General features: G+C 39.3%; 9 protein-coding genes across 9 annotated transcripts; 7 read left to right on the top strand and 2 right to left on the bottom strand.

Moving 5' to 3' along the window:
• Nucleotides 1–1,084: 1,084 nt before the first annotated feature.
• On the bottom strand, nucleotides 1,085–3,325 carry TM35_000431980 (surface protease GP63; the record flags this gene model as incomplete). Its single annotated transcript, XM_029030097.1, has 1 exon — nucleotides 1,085–3,325. The coding sequence occupies one exon, from the start codon at nucleotides 3,323–3,325 to the stop codon at nucleotides 1,085–1,087; it is 2,241 nt and encodes a 746-aa protein (XP_028878696.1).
• A 137-nt stretch (nucleotides 3,326–3,462) lies between these two features.
• TM35_000431970 (surface protease GP63) lies at nucleotides 3,463–4,419 on the bottom strand (the record flags this gene model as incomplete). The annotated part of the gene is made up of 1 exon (XM_029030096.1): nucleotides 3,463–4,419. The coding sequence occupies one exon, from the start codon at nucleotides 4,417–4,419 to the stop codon at nucleotides 3,463–3,465; it is 957 nt and encodes a 318-aa protein (XP_028878695.1).
• A 2,073-nt stretch (nucleotides 4,420–6,492) lies between these two features.
• Nucleotides 6,493–7,830, top strand: TM35_000431960 (pyruvate dehydrogenase (lipoamide) kinase; the record flags this gene model as incomplete). The annotated part of the gene is made up of 1 exon (XM_029030095.1): nucleotides 6,493–7,830. The coding sequence occupies one exon, from the start codon at nucleotides 6,493–6,495 to the stop codon at nucleotides 7,828–7,830; it is 1,338 nt and encodes a 445-aa protein (XP_028878694.1).
• Nucleotides 7,831–8,125: 295 nt separating this feature from the next.
• TM35_000431950 (uncharacterized protein) lies at nucleotides 8,126–9,892 on the top strand (the record flags this gene model as incomplete). The annotated part of the gene is made up of 1 exon (XM_029030094.1): nucleotides 8,126–9,892. The coding sequence occupies one exon, from the start codon at nucleotides 8,126–8,128 to the stop codon at nucleotides 9,890–9,892; it is 1,767 nt and encodes a 588-aa protein (XP_028878693.1).
• Nucleotides 9,893–11,018: 1,126 nt separating this feature from the next.
• Nucleotides 11,019–12,521, top strand: TM35_000431940 (putative clathrin coat assembly protein; the record flags this gene model as incomplete). The annotated part of the gene is made up of 1 exon (XM_029030093.1): nucleotides 11,019–12,521. One exon carries the CDS (start codon nucleotides 11,019–11,021, stop codon nucleotides 12,519–12,521), a length of 1,503 nt encoding a protein of 500 aa, XP_028878692.1.
• Nucleotides 12,522–12,781: 260 nt separating this feature from the next.
• Nucleotides 12,782–13,420, top strand: TM35_000431930 (copper homeostasis protein; the record flags this gene model as incomplete). The annotated part of the gene is made up of 1 exon (XM_029030092.1): nucleotides 12,782–13,420. One exon carries the CDS (start codon nucleotides 12,782–12,784, stop codon nucleotides 13,418–13,420), a length of 639 nt encoding a protein of 212 aa, XP_028878691.1.
• Nucleotides 13,421–14,029: 609 nt separating this feature from the next.
• TM35_000431920 (uncharacterized protein) lies at nucleotides 14,030–14,542 on the top strand (the record flags this gene model as incomplete). Its single annotated transcript, XM_029030091.1, has 1 exon — nucleotides 14,030–14,542. One exon carries the CDS (start codon nucleotides 14,030–14,032, stop codon nucleotides 14,540–14,542), a length of 513 nt encoding a protein of 170 aa, XP_028878690.1.
• Nucleotides 14,543–14,744: 202 nt separating this feature from the next.
• Nucleotides 14,745–15,245, top strand: TM35_000431910 (60S ribosomal protein L17; the record flags this gene model as incomplete). Its single annotated transcript, XM_029030090.1, has 1 exon — nucleotides 14,745–15,245. The coding sequence occupies one exon, from the start codon at nucleotides 14,745–14,747 to the stop codon at nucleotides 15,243–15,245; it is 501 nt and encodes a 166-aa protein (XP_028878689.1).
• A 262-nt stretch (nucleotides 15,246–15,507) lies between these two features.
• On the top strand, nucleotides 15,508–16,908 carry TM35_000431900 (uncharacterized protein; the record flags this gene model as incomplete). Its single annotated transcript, XM_029030089.1, has 1 exon — nucleotides 15,508–16,908. The coding sequence occupies one exon, from the start codon at nucleotides 15,508–15,510 to the stop codon at nucleotides 16,906–16,908; it is 1,401 nt and encodes a 466-aa protein (XP_028878688.1).
• Between the last annotated feature and the right edge of the window lie 67 nt (nucleotides 16,909–16,975).

Genomic DNA, 16,975 nt, shown 5'->3' with positions numbered 1-16,975 from the left:
CCGCGTGGAACCGCCGCAGCTGTTGCGATACGGATGGCGGAGGTCAGCAGTCGTTCTCTCTTGTGAACGCTCTGTTTCTCTTTAAGGCGTTTACTGCACTGTGCGTTCGTCAGTTGACGAAAGCGAGACCATTTCGCCTTCTTCCATGCATAAATGGGTGCACGAGGGCGAGGGAACCGCAGTGGTTCGTCATCATCTCCTACTGCTACGTCGAAGAGGATGATGTAATGGTCGCTGTCCGGGGAGAAGGATGCCGTCCATGACTCTAGGCGGCATTCTCGGGACAGTGTCACATCTGGCGCGGACGGACCATGGCGTGTGGTGTGGCGAGTGCATTCTCCAGTGTTATGAATAACATGTATACATCAAAAGTAATACTCTAAGAAACAACAACAGCAAGAACACCACAATAAATGCAATATCAAGGACTACACGCATTAACAAGAGCAGAAGCACCTACTGTAGTCAAATCCAATCATAACAGCTAAAGGATGTAAACAGTGGTAATGTTCGCCATAATGTCATTCTCAGTGTGTCTATCGCATAGAATCCTTGAGAGACCTGGGGAAAATAAAGAAAAACAAAAAAAGGGAAAAGAAGCAACACATACAATAAACAATACAGCAAAAACATCATCAGCACTGAAGTAACTACAGAAAAACATAAACACATAAACCTTCTTCCTCAGAACATTTTTCATTCAATAAAAAAAAAGCCCACTAACAAAAAAAAATCCCCAAAAAGGAGCCCATCAGCACAAAAAAAAGCCCAATAATAAAAAGGAGCCCAAGTTCATGTTGATTCTTCATCCGACACTGTCATCGTTCTCTCACCATATATTTGCACTCCATTGTATATGACAACAAACAGTGGGATTCTGCAAAATGTATATTTGATAATAATTCATTTTCAGAAAATGAATATAAAATCACAGCAATAAATCATTAACAATTAAAAGAAATTTTCCAATGCAGCGAAGAACGCTGAAAAAAAAAGAACGGTCAATGTATTGCAGTTTATGGGATTTAATTCAAAGGACCGTATTAAGCAAAAGTGTTTATTATTCTGAATATGAATGGATCTCTCATGGAACCATCATAAAACCAACAACACACACAAGAAGTGCAAGAGGGGCCATGTAGGACACCATGATGCTGCTGTCAGGACCCAACATACCCGTTACATTTGTATGTTTTAGTGTTTCTTCTTTTATTTGGTCCTCAGTTAAGTTTGTCCCATTCAAAACACCGTTATTTGCTTTGTGTGGGGACTGTATTGTGCTTTCATTGCCATTGGAATTAGCTGCCGATGAAAAAGTAGTAGCAGTATCATGGCGATTTCTTTGTGTAGACTCTTCTCCGTGAGTATTATTTTGGACGTCGGTGGAATCATCCGTTTGTGCTTTTGCTTCGGTTGGTGATTGAACTTTGTTTTCTGTTTGGTTTGGTACTTGCTGGTGGTCTTGAGCTTCGGCTGGTGTTTCGTTTTCATTTTGTTTATCATTGTTTTGAGCTGGTTGATCTGCAGGCTGTTGCGAGATTTCACGTGTAACGGTGTTTGCAGGATCAATAGTGGCGGAACCAGCAGCAGCAGGAGGAGAACTTAAACTCTGGCCGGATGGAACATCAACACGAGTAGATGCACTTTCACGTGCTTGCCCCATATTCTGATCTTCATTGCTGCCGTTATCATTGTTATTACCACCACTTCCAGTGTTGCTCCCGGGAGTCACAGAAGACGAACCGGTGTGCTCAGCATTTTCACTTTCCGGGTGTTTCAACGAAAGCGTTTGGGATTTAATCTCTTTCTCGACTTCCTGAACTTCTTGCTGGGGGTTTGGATGTTGTTGTCCCTCGGGTTGTGCAGAGGGTCGTGCATCGGGTGCGCTACTTCCCTGATTGGCAACAGCTGAAGCTCCAGCCGTGCGGACGGTGTTCTGAGCCTGTGCTGGTTCTTCATTTTCATCATCATCTTTCACATCAACGTAGCTCTCAGTAATTTTTGTGCCATTGTAAAACTTAATTTTGGTGGGTTCAGTTTTCGGCAACCCTGTACAGACTTCTTTGAAATTGGGACATTTAACACTTCCTTTATTGAACAAAGAATCCTCCAATGGGATTGATTCGCCATCGTTTTCGCACTTATACCAGTTCAGCTCCTTGTTATCATGACCTTTGAGCTGTACACTCACCTTCTTGTTATCATTATCACATTTCACGTTCGCACAAACGGCTTGAACTTTCACATCATCTTTATTGTCCTTCAATATCGGTGTTTCCAAATTCAGACAACGTGACATACTGCTCACAATGCTGCCAGGCATCAGTTCCTCCTCACCACCCTCACAGGCAGTGCCGTTCAAGGGTCTGATGAATGGAACACCATCCATCAAGTCATTCGCATCCTTCGTTGTGTCTTCGTCCTTAAAATATTGGTATCTCCCACTTAACTTATTACGGTTGTCCTTCGTTGAGCAAATACCAAGTGCAAAACGGTCAGAGGTGCACTGTAGGGTCACCTTCGTATCGTCCTTGCAGAACATATCGGGGTAGTTAGTTAGTTGTAGATCCTTTATACCTTTGAACAAGTCACATATATATTGTTTCCCCCAACTCATCGGTTCTGCCATGCTGAAATTTGCGCTGTAGAAGGGCATGGAATGAAATGCTGCAAGTGTCAGATTAGTGTAGTACATACCAGTAACGCCCATACTATTACTGTACGTACTCATCAACTCATCCTTCGCAATACGCCTCTCCCAGTGGGAGGGTGTCGGGCTTTCTGCTTCATTTTCCAAGTACAAACCCTCTATTTCACCACTATCACAGTTTAAGTGTTCTTTCAGTTTGTCAACAGCGTTTTTCAATTCCACCATATAGAGCTGTTTTCCAGCGCCCAATCCTCCTGTAGGTTGTTGATAGCTGTATTTAGTTTTTATCATTCCCAGCCTGTCCATAAACTTATATTCAAATCCAAGGCCATGTGCAATCTCATGTGCAGTCAAGCGAATAAACTGTCGTGTTGCTTTTATCTCTTTCACGTCGAATTTGATGACAGCAGACGTTGGTCTCCCTTGGTTATCTTTACTGCAAATTGCAAAGTCTCTGTTATCGACTGAGAGACTGACAAAAATCATAAAGTCGACATCAGGGATCTCATGTAGATTATCCAAAAGATCACCAAAGATATGGCAGTCATCTACATTCGTTTTTTCGCTTGCTGACTTTTTGTTTTCCCCCAGACGTTTCACTTTAAGACGATCTGCATGCAGTTTGATGGCTTTAGGCAAGACTTTGTTCAAAAGAATTTCTTTCTTTTCTGCCATTATCATCTTATTATTATCATCATTAATGCATGAAAGCAGAATCTCTTCAAATTCTTCTTCAAGCTCTTCGTCTTCTAAATGTTCCAGCTTTTTTATTCTTTCGCAGAGCTTCACCACATCTTCCACAATTTTTGTATTCACAGAAATGCGAATGGGCTTCCAATCCTCGCCATTCTTATCATCACTAGCAGGAACAGAGACGGTGTATGCCTGTAGAGCACTTTCTCCTTTTTGTGGTAACTGCTGTACAACAGCAGCCAAACACCCGCAGCTGCAGTACAACAGGAACAGTGCAGNAGAGTTTCAGAGGAATTCATATAGAATTCTTCTCCACCGTGTTTACCTCCTGTAGATGAGAGACCATTTTTGCGGGGTTCTATCATTCCCTGTGTCTCCATAACTTCATAGTCAAATCCAAGACCATGCGCAATCTCATGTGCAGTTAAGCGAATATACTGTCGTGTTGCTTTTATCTCATCTGGGATAAAGCTGATGACAGCAGACGTTGGTCGGTTTTCTTCATCCCTGGTGCAAATCTCAACATTTTCCGGTTTAGCTGAAAGAGCCACGTAAATCATAAAATCGACATCAACACTATACTGCATCTGTTGCCCCAATGGGTCCTTAATGAGCCTGCACTTTTCTGGAAGAGAATCAAGACCTGCGATTCTGGGATTTAGACTTTTTTCTTCCCGTTTCACTTTAAGGCGATCCGTGTGCAATTTGATGGCTTTAGGCAAGATATCCTTAAAAAGAGTATCCTTTATTTGCGTTGTCATTTTTTTATGATCATCTCTCTCGCAGAAATCGTTAAACACTCCAAATTCTTCTTCTTCGTCTTCATCATCTAAATGTTTTGTTCGTTCGCAATAGCTTATGATTTCCTCTACAAGTCTTGTATACACGCCAATGCGAATGGGCTTCCAATCCTCGCCATTCTTATCATCACTAGCAGGAACAGAGACGGTGTATGCCTGTAGAGCACTTTCTCCTTTTTGTGGTAACTGCTGTACAACAGCAGCCAAACACCCGCAGCTGCAGTACAACAGGAACAGTGCAGCCCACAGCAGGTGACGCATGGAGTGTTTCTCCATTTCTTAATAGCGTGAGTGGTGTGAGTGTGTGTGTGTGTGTGTGTTGCTTTGCTAAGGTACACACAGTAAAGAGAAAAAAGAAGAAAAGGGAGAGAATGAAAGATAAGCATGAAGAGATATTTTATAGGATCTAACAGATAATTAAACACATGTATACACATCAACAGTAATACTCTTAGAAAAAGAAGAATGATAGTTAAGCCAAAAGTAGAATGAGAAAAGATATCAATATACCCTCTTGTGATACACATACATACCAACAGTATCAACATCAATGCACTGTGAGGAGACTTGGTGTTTTATGGTAATTGTAAGAAATGCAGAGAATAATAAATAGTCAAAATAATGAGTGCTGTACTGCCTTTAAACAAGTGAAAAAGATAGAAAGAATCCATGGAAAGAGTGAATGATACCATGTGTTCAGATCTGTCCTTTGCATTGGAAAAAGACTGTGCAACTCATGCTTGACTAACCCATCAACTCCACTTGATGATAATTTATTTTTTCTTTTGCCCATCCATGTCAGGAGTAGAAGGGCATAATAATAACAGAAACTCATACACATCAGAAGAGCCATAAAATAATAGAGGAGGGGATTACATGAAATATTCCATCAGCTACAAAAACACTCCTGTACTAATTACCATAACCACAACACATACACAGAACACTACCTATAAGAGCACTACTCACATTTCCAAGAGAAAGTAACATGTACAACACAGTGCTCAGTGATTCACTCCCTGTAGTTATTGTTTTTCTCTTTCCCTCCGGTAGAATAGCAGTAATCCTATGCATATGGCGTTGTGTACGCCTCCTATTAATACCCTTTCAGTAGGAATGTTTTTCCTTTCACCACAACAGAGACATTAATATCCACTTCTGTTGTAGTTATCAATAGAAGGCGTAGAACACCTCTGCGCAGAGAAATAGCGTTGCAATGTATCCCCCAAAGAGAGAGAGATTTGTTTCATTCCATTCTATCAAAATGTATTCCAACAGTTATTCAGTTATTCTGTTTTTTCCCCCTTTTTACTTTTTGTTACCATTGATGGGTGGCAGGGGCCCCGCGCCAACGCCGCTCAGAAAAAAAAAAAAAAAAACCCCGAGGGACCGCCAAACCTAGAAACAACGCAGACGCCCCCGCCCGGGCCCCGGAAACGCCAGGAAACCGTTTTTTCACGCGGCGGGGTTCCGGGTTTTTTTCTTTTTTTCGTCTTTGCCACTTGGACCGCTCGGTGGAAACGGGGTTTCCGGCGGGTTTCGGCGTTCGCCCCGGGGACGGCAAACGAAGCGGGGAAAATTACCCCGGCGGAAAGATAATTTTCTCGCGGCGGGCGGGAGGGGGCGTCCCGAACCCATTCCCTTTTTTTTTTTTCCGGTGCGTGGATGGTTTGTTGCTGTTTTTGGGTTTTTTTTTATTTTTTTTGAAGTTCTTTTCTTTGTTTTTAATGATATCCAACACAAATGTTACTAGAACCGGAATGTCCAGAATAAACAGAACAAAACCGTTTCTTCCTTTGTTGTCGTTTTTTTTTTTTTTTTTATCTCTGAAGGCTTATGATGGCCTGATCCAATCCAAATGTATATTCGTTTAAGAAACGGATGATTTCTCAACCTGTCTGTCGTGTTTTTTTTTTGTGTTGGGCTCTCTTGGGTTGTCTCTAATTCAGAGTAGGGAAAGGAAAAGGAGTTAACAAAGGTGAATTCTCTTAAACCACTTTTTTTTATTGTTTTCTGTATTTGATACTTTTTACCCAACACTTTGTTTTGAGATATCTTGACATAAATCTGTGGATGTATGTATACATACATATTTTGAGAGTTTTTTTTTTTTTTTTATGTGAAACGCTCTCCTTGTTAAATCTCCTAGACTGTTTTTTTTTGTTGTTGAAGTGGGTTTAACTGATTTGGGATTTCTTTCATCTGTTTGTTATTGTTCTTGTTATTTTTTTTCTTTTTCTCTTTTGGCCACGTTTCTTTTTTTTTTTCTTTTTCGCTTTTTTTTTTTTCTTATATTTTATGTTTTCCTAGGTTGGTTTCGTTTTTATCGACATAGCTGAGTTTATTATAATGCTTCGTAGTAGTTTGCGCTGCTTGACTCCAAGTCTTCGAGACCTTATTCATCGTCTGGACTCTTTTGAGAAGGAAATTATTGAGCTAAAGGCATTTCGACAGGCTGTGGAAACGTCATCACCAGATGTTGCTGCGGCTGCCGAAGCTCTAGCGAAAGAACGTCGGAAGGCTAAACCACAAATTGATGTTGTCTTGGAAAATCCATTGACAGCGGGGGAGTTTGTGGAACTGAATCAATTTTATGCACTTCAGATAATGCAGAGTTTGCCGTTGGGAAATATGGTTCATATACGGACTTTTGAAGATCTTTGTGCTCATGCCAAACTTGTACATCGAGAATATCTTGTTCGTGTGGCTCAGCGAGCTCGTGCTCTTACCCATGCCCCTGTTGGATTATCTCAAATGCCCTCTATTCAGGAATTACGTCGCTGGTATGAGTGGAGTTTTCATGATGTTAAAAGTACAAGTCCTCCTGTTGATAGGCAAAGTGCATTAAATTTCGATACCCTTATTCGTCGTGTATTTTTAAGGCACTATAATGTAAGTGCACTTTTGACGGACGCAATGTATGAACTTGGTGAGCGTGAAAGGTGGACTGAACGAAGTTTCTCAGATAAATCGCTTGCCGATACTTTTGAGGAATTACAAGAGTTTTTTCATGGTTTTTGTATGGGACGTGTTCGATTACGGTTTCTTGTGGGTAATTATATGTATTTATCAACACGTATTTTGGACGTGGAACCAAAGGATTCCGAAAAACTTACTGTACCTTTATTTTTTGATCATGATCCTGAAAAATTTGCTGGTCAAATATGTCGGGAGTGCTCATTAACCCAATTACTTAAATGTGCAATTCGTTCTGCAAGGGATATATATGATGAAGCGGATATTGAACTTCGTATTGCAGGTGATGAATCTCTTACTTTTGTTGGTATTCCTTATATTTTGTATGATATTTTGTCTGCTATGATTGATGATGCCATTCAGGCAAACCTTCTTCGACAAGAAACGTTTGGGGTGGCATGTACTCCTGTTGTAATTACTCTCGCTCAGCAAGAAGGTAATGAGCGGTTTTGTGTCCGAGTTTCTGATACTGCGGGTGGTATGCCACTTGGGAAAGCAGAGCATGTTTTGAGGTACTGGTCTTTTTATAAAACAGAAGAAAAAGAGCCAAAATTATCTAGTACTTGGATTCACAGTCCTATACGAATGCCTTATGCGTATTGTGCTGCACAGACAATTGGTGGTGATATTTCTGTCTTCTCCATTGAAGGCTATGGTACTGATAGAATTTTGTATCTCCCTTCCACAGGGGTTCAGAATATACATATTTAGACAATCATTTAAGTCAGATTGTTATTGTATGGTTTCTTCTGTTTTGTTACGTGACGATAGAAAGAATCAAATGAAACCGAGACAAATAGGATTTTTAAATGTTCTCTACCTCTTTCCTCCTTCCCTCCCTTTTCTCTTATTCTTACTATTTCACTGTCTCTCTGTATTCCTCTTTTTTCCCTCTTCCTCTCTTCCTCTTTTTCTTTCTCTCACTCTTGATTTTATTTCTTTTTTTGTCTTTTTTTTTTTTACTGTTGTTTTTTTTTTTCTTATTTTAAACCATTTTTAATATAGAATGTCTTCCACTGCTGTTGGTGGGAAAATTGAATTTACTCCTCATCGCGAAATAGCCCATGTTCGTCAGGATTTGTCTGTGACGAAAGAAATTTTGGCCATTGTAAAAGATGAAAATGAGCGCCTTCGTTCTCTTGCTGAGGAGCGAACATTAGAAATTACGCGATTGGGTGAGGAATTAGAAGAATCAAGGCGTGTATTTCTAGATCAAAAACGTTTACTGGAGTCGGAGAACGCCCGACTTAAAACTAACTTGGCTTCTATCGAGGAGGAACTTGCAGAGTCTCTTGCGGAGCGTAAACGTCTTTCAGATCTTATTCATGGTGTAAAAGGACAAGTAGATGGGAGACTGACTAAATTAATTGAAGAACTTCAACAGAAAGACGAGTCAATTCATAGATTAGAATATCAGAATAGAGAGTATGAGCGTGATATTGAAAGGCTTAACCGTGTGGTAAAATCAGAGGATGCTTTGGCTTCTGAGTTGGAAGCTATACAAGGAAAGTACTCTGCCGCATCATCTGAGGTCTTAATTCTTCAGGAGCAGGTGGATCGGTATCAGCATGAATTATCCTCACTTCGTGAAAAAACTCAGCAGTTGTCTGATAGTGGAATTGGTGACGGCTCACAAGTTAGTCGTTTGCGGGAAGTTCTTTCCTTATTTCCTCTGTATCGACAATGGCTTTCCGATGTTGATGTTTCGCTGAGGGGAATTGAGGATCAATTAGAAATCTCCTTGAACAATAGTATTGATTCCCTTGCACTTGTGACAAATCCGGGGGTTCCTTATAAACCTCCAAGTTTGGAGAGGCAAAGATTAGCCATAATGAAAAAGTTTGAGCGAGACCAAAAAAAGAATGAACTAGTTATGTATCCTGAAGTTTGCGACTCATATGAAGAGTCTCTGGCTTTTTCTGTGCATGCAATTCGAAATACATGGGACTCTTCAAGGCACTCTCTTGAAAAGGTTGGATTATTGTCAAAACAGCTTTTAGAAACAATGGAAGAGGTTCTACGGGTTTCTGGGGATTTACATGCCAAAACGCTGTCTCCACAGCAACCAGTTGAATTGGAAATTTCAAAAAAAAGTTCTGTTGAATGTGATCAATTTGCTCTTGTTGAATCTGTAAAGCAAGATTTTCAGTTTCAGTTACGTTCTCGTGAAGAGGAATTACGTAGAAAAGATACTGAGATAGCGAATTTAAAGTCATTAGTTTCTGTTTTAGAAGGTCAGAAAGAAGTACTTAATAGTGAACTTTTAAAGGCCAAAGAAGATTCACTAAATACTTCCATTGGTAGTGCAGCCAAAATATCGGAACTAGAATGTAGATTACGAGAAACTATTAGGTCATCTGAGGAAGTTTCTGCAAGAACTCTAACTGCAGTACAGCTAGAGCACGAAAAGGAGCAAAGAGATATTAGTGAGACCAATTTAAAATTAAAGAATGCGCTTGAGATTGAAACTACAAAAGTAGATGGTATGAAAAAAGTGCTTCTTGAAAGTAAACGACGACGAAATATCCTGGTGGAGGAAAATGCTACTATTCGAAAGCAATTACAGAGTTCGGAGGAACTTGTGAATTCACTGAAAGTGGAGTTACTCAGTGCCAAACGAACTATTGAGTTGCTTCAGGCTGAGCTTCACTTTGCTGAATCACGTGAACGGAGGTCATCACCCACGTCTTCAAGAACGTTTCATATGTTTAAAAAGGTGATTCAGCGTGATCCTACCAATACGAAGACCATGTTTTTGTCTAAACCTTTATGATTACTTGTGTCTGTTTATTTTGAATTTGCATATACACTATCGTCGTGTCTAACTATCTATCTCTCTCTCTATATATATATATATTTCTTTGAAAATCTAGTTGTGTTATTCCTTTGATTTTCTTTTCCCATGTTTTTTTTTTTTTTTCTTAGTTATAAGAAGAAGAACGCAAGAGAAATGATGCAATATCGAGGTGGATGTTGAACGTTCAAATTGCCATACTTGGGTCTTGAGTGGTTGTGAAAGCAAGAGTATAAGAAAGAGGAAGTTAATACAGCTTTTTTCCCCCCTCTTCTTTCTCTCTCTCTCTCTCTCTCAGAGACACTCTTTATATATATATGTATATATATTCAGTAGAACAGCAAGAACTGAATTGCGACAGGCACAAATTCAACTTTGGCATCGTATGCTTCTCTTTGTGTAGGCTGGTTCTTTCCCAAAAAAACCTTTTTCACGACTAACGGTATCGATTTCCCTCCCTTTTTTTTTCTGGGGTTACCACTGTTTGATGTCCCGTACAAGTGATGCTTTGAATTATTCTCTATTTATATGAGATATGCCACTGAAAGCATACTTTATTACTCGTTTTCTTTTAATATGTGAAATGTGGCACATACTCTCTCAGAAAAGCAAAGACAAAGGTACTTTTTTTATTTACTCTTGTACATTTTTGGCGTACTTGTGGACACAGCTTCTTTTTTCTTCACAAATGTATTGTCGCAAACACATTTTTCATGAGTTCTTGCATAAGGAATGATCCAGCATTCTCTCTCTCTCTCTCTGTGTGTGTGTCTGGTAAAAGAAAAAAAAAGAAAAACATAATACATGGTATTTTTTTTTTTTTTTTCTGTAATTGTACGGTTCTTTGTAAAGCATAGATGTTTGAGAGGCCACCCAAAGCCTTCCCCATTGCACTGCACGGGATGCAGGCTAAATTAATTTTTTAGCTCCGTCTTGGATGCACTGCAATGATCGACTTTAATACATTTCTCAGTGAATAGAATGACGTAGGGGAAAAAAAAAAATAGATTGCTTTCTTTTTCTTCTCTTCTTTCTATTAGAGAAAAGCAAGTTGAACTCTCTTTACTCTGTTTTTTAAAGTTTTTTTCTGGATTCGGTCGATGCAATGAATGAAAGAGATACCAATGAGCTAAAAAGGGGTGGAGGCTACCTCAAAGAAAAAGCAATTATTGGATTAAGCATTGTTACAGGTGACGAGTTGGATCGGGCTATAATGAAAACAACAAGTCATATGCTGAAAGCTCCCAAAGAGAAGCATATGCAAAGACTATTGGCAGCAACATATGGACACTATAAAAGTAATTCTCGTGACGGGAAGAGTATTTGCGACTATATAGTATCAGAGCTGGAAAAACGACTGCACACGCATAATTGGATTGTAGTGCTTAAGGCGCTGGTAACGCTGCATCGTCTAATGACGGATGGTTCTAATGAGTTGATCGATTCTATACAACGAAACCGTAGTTTATTTTGCGCACGAAATACAAAAGATCTATCTGAAAACGTTGAAGGATCTATTCAAAGTGCATTTATCCGTCAATATTTTCGTTACCTTGAAGAGCGTGCATCTTCGCAGCAATCAATTGGTAATACAAATCGTATAGAAAGTGTGGAATTCAGCTCGTATCTTCGCTCTCTAGATGTTGATTCTCTTGCACCCATTTTTCAGGTATTATTAACACAGCTTGCTTCTCTTCTTGAAATTGATTATAGGGAAACTATAGTGGATAATTTTTGTACATTGGAAGCATACCAGAAGCTCGTGGATGATGGTAAAATATTGTACCAGCTCTTATCAGACAGAATAATATTCATACTTGATGGATTCAGTGACTTTCCACTTGAGAAAAAGAAATATTGGCTGCAACTTTACAAAGAATACAATATAATTGCTGAGAGACTACGATTCTTTTATAATTCAATACTTGATTCTTCCAAGGTATTTGCTCAACCACCGCCACGATTAAAACCTCTTCCTGCTTCTTTGCTAGAACAACTGGAAGATGATGTTCGAATGAGTAATATTGCTTGTGAAGATGTAACTGAAACTTTGGAAAGTTTGGGAATAACAAGAGGTGAAGAAAAAGAAGAAGTTCCATCAAAAGAAGTGGCTAAACGTCCTCCTTCTCCATTGTCTCCTAAAACTACTGAAGTTGCTTCTGGTGTGGAACAAACTTCATTACCCCTTACAGCTGTTGAAAATAAATGTCCTACATTCTCAATGGATGATCTTTTTGTAGGTCCTTCTGTGCCAATTCCGAGCGAGACAGTTCCTTGTGCACCAACAAATGCTTTGTTTAATGACCCACAACAATTATTCATGAATACAAATCAAGGTATTAACCAAATGATGCCAGCTCCTGTGAATAACCAAGCTCCAGTATACGGGACACTTGATGATGGGTGGTCAACGGGGGCTCCAGTCTCATATGAAGGTATTCCATCGGTGCAACCCCAACTGCCACCTCAAGTAACTATGACAACCAATTTTGAGTGGGGAGGAAACAATTCTTCAGTAAATCAAGAAACCCCTGAAAAAAAGAAAGATGATGCTTTTAAAGACCTTTATGTTGAAGGACAAAAAGGTTGGTATTCAAAGGATAAGTAAAAGTTTTACGGCATTTTTGTCCTTAATGGTTATAAAAAGATGTTCCGTAAATAGTATTATGCGCCATAATAGTGGAGATGGAAAGAATGATTTTATTTATTTATTTTTTGTACTACTTTCTTTTCTTCCCACTTTTACCTTGTTCCCTTTAGTTAATTATTTATCCATTGTTGTTATTTTAGTTATCCCAACTCTCTCTTTCTACTTGAGAAATACATACAGGTTTACATATTAATTATTTTATTAAAACTAGTGGATTCATGGTACTAAAAGAATTTTGTGCTGAGGGTTATAATCGGGTGCCAGAAGCCATAAATGCTGGTGCTAAGCGAATAGAACTCTGTGCCCGCTTGGAGGTTGGTGGCGTTACACCATCTACTGAAACAATAAAAAAAACTGTTGATTATTGTCATTCTAGAGGAATTCCAGTGATGGTAATTATACGTTGTAGAGAGGGGAACTTCTGTTATAACGACGCAGAGTTTCAGAAAATGAAAGAAAGTGTGGATCTCGCTAAAAGTTTAAAAGCAGATGGTGTTGTTTTAGGCGCTTTAGATGCCTCTGGAAATGTGGATGAGAGAATATCTTTGTTGTTGTCTTCAGCGGAAGGGATGTCACTGACGTTTCACATGGCATTTGATGAAGTTCCCAGAGAGAAACAGTTTGAGGTTATTGATATCTTGTGTAAGTATAAGTTTCATCGTATTCTTACTCATGGCGGTCCTTCAAGTTCCAAGATTGAAGATAATCTGGATAGATTGGCGGAGTTGGTTGCATATGCAGGAGGAAGAATTTCTATTATGCCGGGTGGCGGTGTTACGAGTGTGAATGCCAAGGCAATTGTCGATCGTCTTGGTGTTACAGAGGTTCATGGAACTCGTATTGTGTCACTTCTTTGACATTGAAACATATCTGATGGAATAAATGGATAGGCTGTCCTTATTATTATTATTATTATTATTATTATTTTTGATAGCTTGCGAAAAGAGTGGTCGAGACCTACGTTATTATCTAACAAATGGTGTGCGGGGATTTAACGTTTAGTAAAATTATTATTTTTCTTTCATTCTTGCAGTCTACCAAATGTTAGTTTTGGGATGTCCACCCAACCTAACTCAACTCAACTCTCACTGTCCCAAGAGGGAGGCAAGTTAAAGAGGCTTCTCAGCACTTCCATTTCGTCAGTTATGTTTTTTTATTAGATAACAACCATCGGTGGAAAATATCGGGATGTGTTTTTGTTAAATACAGGTAATACGGGGTTTGTTATGATAATGTAAAACATTATTTTCTTTTTCTGTTTTTCTCCTCTTTATGAAGGAGAAAGTAAGACTTAGATTATTCCTTTGGATTTTTGTATTTCTCTAGTGTTTGACTTTGTACATGTATGGTGATTTCATTTTGATCGTTTTTTTTTTTTATTTGAATTGTTTAAAAAAATAATTATTTCTCTTGTCTTATCACTATTTTCCCATTACTTATTCCCCAGAAGAGGAAAGGAACCTATCATGCGATCCCTTCGATTTCATAGCTTTACTACCGTTGTTGGTTTGGCACGGCTACAATCTAGCGGGGGTAATGGACGGTATCCTCCTCGTGAACAACAACAACAACAACATCAACGGTTTGGCAGGCCTCGTGATGGTCGTCCTACGAGAGGCGGTCATTCACAGTCTTTTTCCCAAGGTGGTCCCCGAAATACGTTAAACGAACCTCAATTGGTGGCAAGACTCCTTGAGCTTTATCCAAGTGGTAAATCTTGGTTCCCTGTAAACAAGTGGGCATCTTCTATACCCGAGGATATTCAAGAAGCCTTGGTACCATATGGTGGTTTGGCGCATTTTGCAGTATCGCAGAGTAATTTTTTCATTGTACGCAAGGAGAATGGAACGCCAGTTGTCTCACTATCTACGATGGCTTCTTCATTGTGTGCAGAACGGGAAAAGAATATTAAGAAACGTGCGGAGAAAGCCGCTGCGTTTTCGTCGCGTCGTCAAGATGATTCAAGATTTCAGAGGTGATACAAATCGTACCTTTTTTTTTGTAGAAAAAAGATCGTTATTCTTTTATTTTTGTAGTGCAAACATGTGTTTTTTTTTTTTTTCTTTCTTTCACTGATAAAACAAAATATATGTACGTATGTATATATTATTAATATATTTTTTTTTTGCTTTTTTCCCTTTTTTTTCTTCTTTTCAACATCAAAAGGCAGGGTTTTTAGCCATGGTTCACTACTCCCGCAAGCCCCAGGTGTCGTCAAAGAGCGCAAAGGCGAAGGTCAGTGATCTTCGTTGCCACTACAAGAACACATTTGAGACTGCCAATGTGATCAATGGCATGCCTCTTCGCAAGGCACAACAACTCTACCGCCAAGTTCTTGCCAAGACCCGTTGCATTCCCTTCAAGCGCTACAATGGTAAGACCGGACGCACCGGACAGGCGAAGGAATGGGGCCAGACAAAGGGCCGCTGGCCACGCAAGTCGGTTGTGGCGATGCTCTCGCTGCTGAAGAACGCAGAGGCGAACGCCATTGAGAAGGGTCTTGACCCTAACAAGATGGTGATTAAGCACGTGCAGGTGGATCAGGCCGCCCGCATGCGTCGCCGCACGTTCCGTGCTCATGGTCGTATTACACCGTACATGTGCAGTCCATGCCACGTACAACTGTTCATGACCCAGCCTCAGGAGCGCATTCCTGTGCCGAAGAGTCAGCCAAAGAAGTAGTCTACCTGAAAACCTGTCCATGTGTTCTTTTTTTTTCTTTGGTTTTAATTTTCTTGTTTTTTTCTTAGAAAAACCTTGACGTCTTTTTTTTTTGTTTTTTTTTTTTGTTGTTGTTGTTGTTCTTCTTCTTCTTGTTATTGAGAAGAAACAAAAATAAGATCCTTTGGTATAATCTTTTTAGTAAATCTGCTGTGATTTTTCTTCTTTTCTCTGTTGGTGTTTTTTTTTTTGTTTTTTTTTTTTTTGTTGAAGGGAGATAGAAATGTTGGTTCCTACATTGCTTGTGCGTTGTGGACATGCATATCAGGTGACTGCTGATCGGAACCTAGTATCCCACCATCATCAACGTCTTATCAAGAATCAGTATTGGGAGTGCTCTAGTCCTTCACAATCTCTCGGTGTTTTGGCTGTTTTGGTGCGATCAGGCACGTTAGTAGAAAAACTAGATAAGGCTGCTTCAGGTGCTTTGAATGCAATGTCTCCCAGTATGACAAAAAATGAACAGGCTCTTTTGGGTAGGATGTCATCATTTCTAAACTTGACGGGGGTCGTTGATTCTGTATCAACTTTATCTGAGAAAGAAAAACCCTCTTTACCCAATTCAGTTTCTAGGAATGAAGTATTGGCATTGTATGAGCAGTTTGTAAGATATCAACAGAAAAAAAATTTCATGGAAATGAAACCTGTCGTCATTTTGAGTAGTCTAGTGCACGATTTAGACGCAATATCATCATTGATGTTTTTAGAAATGGTTATTACCACTTCGTTTCAAACCGATGCTCCCTGGCGTGATAAGGAAAATATTTCTGCCCTTCTCACCCGTCTTCGGTACCATATTATGTACAGTAAAATGATTCAGTTTAAAGCAGTTTGGTGGCTTCTTGACATTCTTAGTAATTCTGACTCCTTTTTGTTCCAGTACAAAGAAGAAAGTACACGTTTATTTAAAGCTTGTCTAAGACGTATTAACGAACTGCTTCCCCAACTTTCAGTTGGTGAGTGTCTCTTGGTTTTCCCCTTACTAGACACTTCAGTGTACGATAGGCCTTTCATAATTTGCGCAAGCATAATGAAGCGTCTTCTTGCATCTGATTTAAATGAATTTGTTGAAGTACCAAACTCTGTTATATTACGAGTTTTAGGATGTAAGGGTCTGAATTTGTCTGTCTTTCGGAAACTATGTCAAATTCTTCAGAAGGATTACCGTATAGGTGAATTTGTAAAAGAAGATTGTTTATTTCTTCTTTCAACCTTAGCAACTCGTTTCTCTACAGTCGAAATTGATGAAAACAATATGGATCATTTTTGTGAATCTTTTTTTGCTCAGCTTTACGTCAATGCGAAAATTATGAGCCCTGTTGAATGTGTGAGTGCCCTAGAATACTTGGAACGTATGAGCCTTTCGGGCTTTTTTATATTTCCTTCATCTGATCTCTTGGAACGACTGAAAAAGAAAACCTTTATCGGAATTGGTCAATCAATAAAACGGACTGATACAAGTCTGAAAGATATTGAAGTCAATATTGAAATAATGCGTCGTCTTGAAGGAGTTTTAAGAAGATGTGTTCTTCTTCCCTTTGTTTCTAGTGATGTGGTGAAAGTCAAGGAACTCATGGAAAAACTGACCCTTCAACGTAGACACATGGAAAGAAGTGCATCCTGAGTAAGAGCAATAAATCCATAGGATTGAAATGCGCATGGATACATACACACTATATATATATATATAT

The sequence above is a fragment of the Trypanosoma theileri genome (assembly GCF_002087225.1).
Source record: "Trypanosoma theileri isolate Edinburgh chromosome Unknown TM35_Tth_43_V1, whole genome shotgun sequence".
Lineage (NCBI taxonomy): Eukaryota > Euglenozoa > Kinetoplastea > Trypanosomatida > Trypanosomatidae > Trypanosoma > Trypanosoma theileri.
This window is presented reverse-complemented; position numbering and strand designations above follow the sequence as displayed.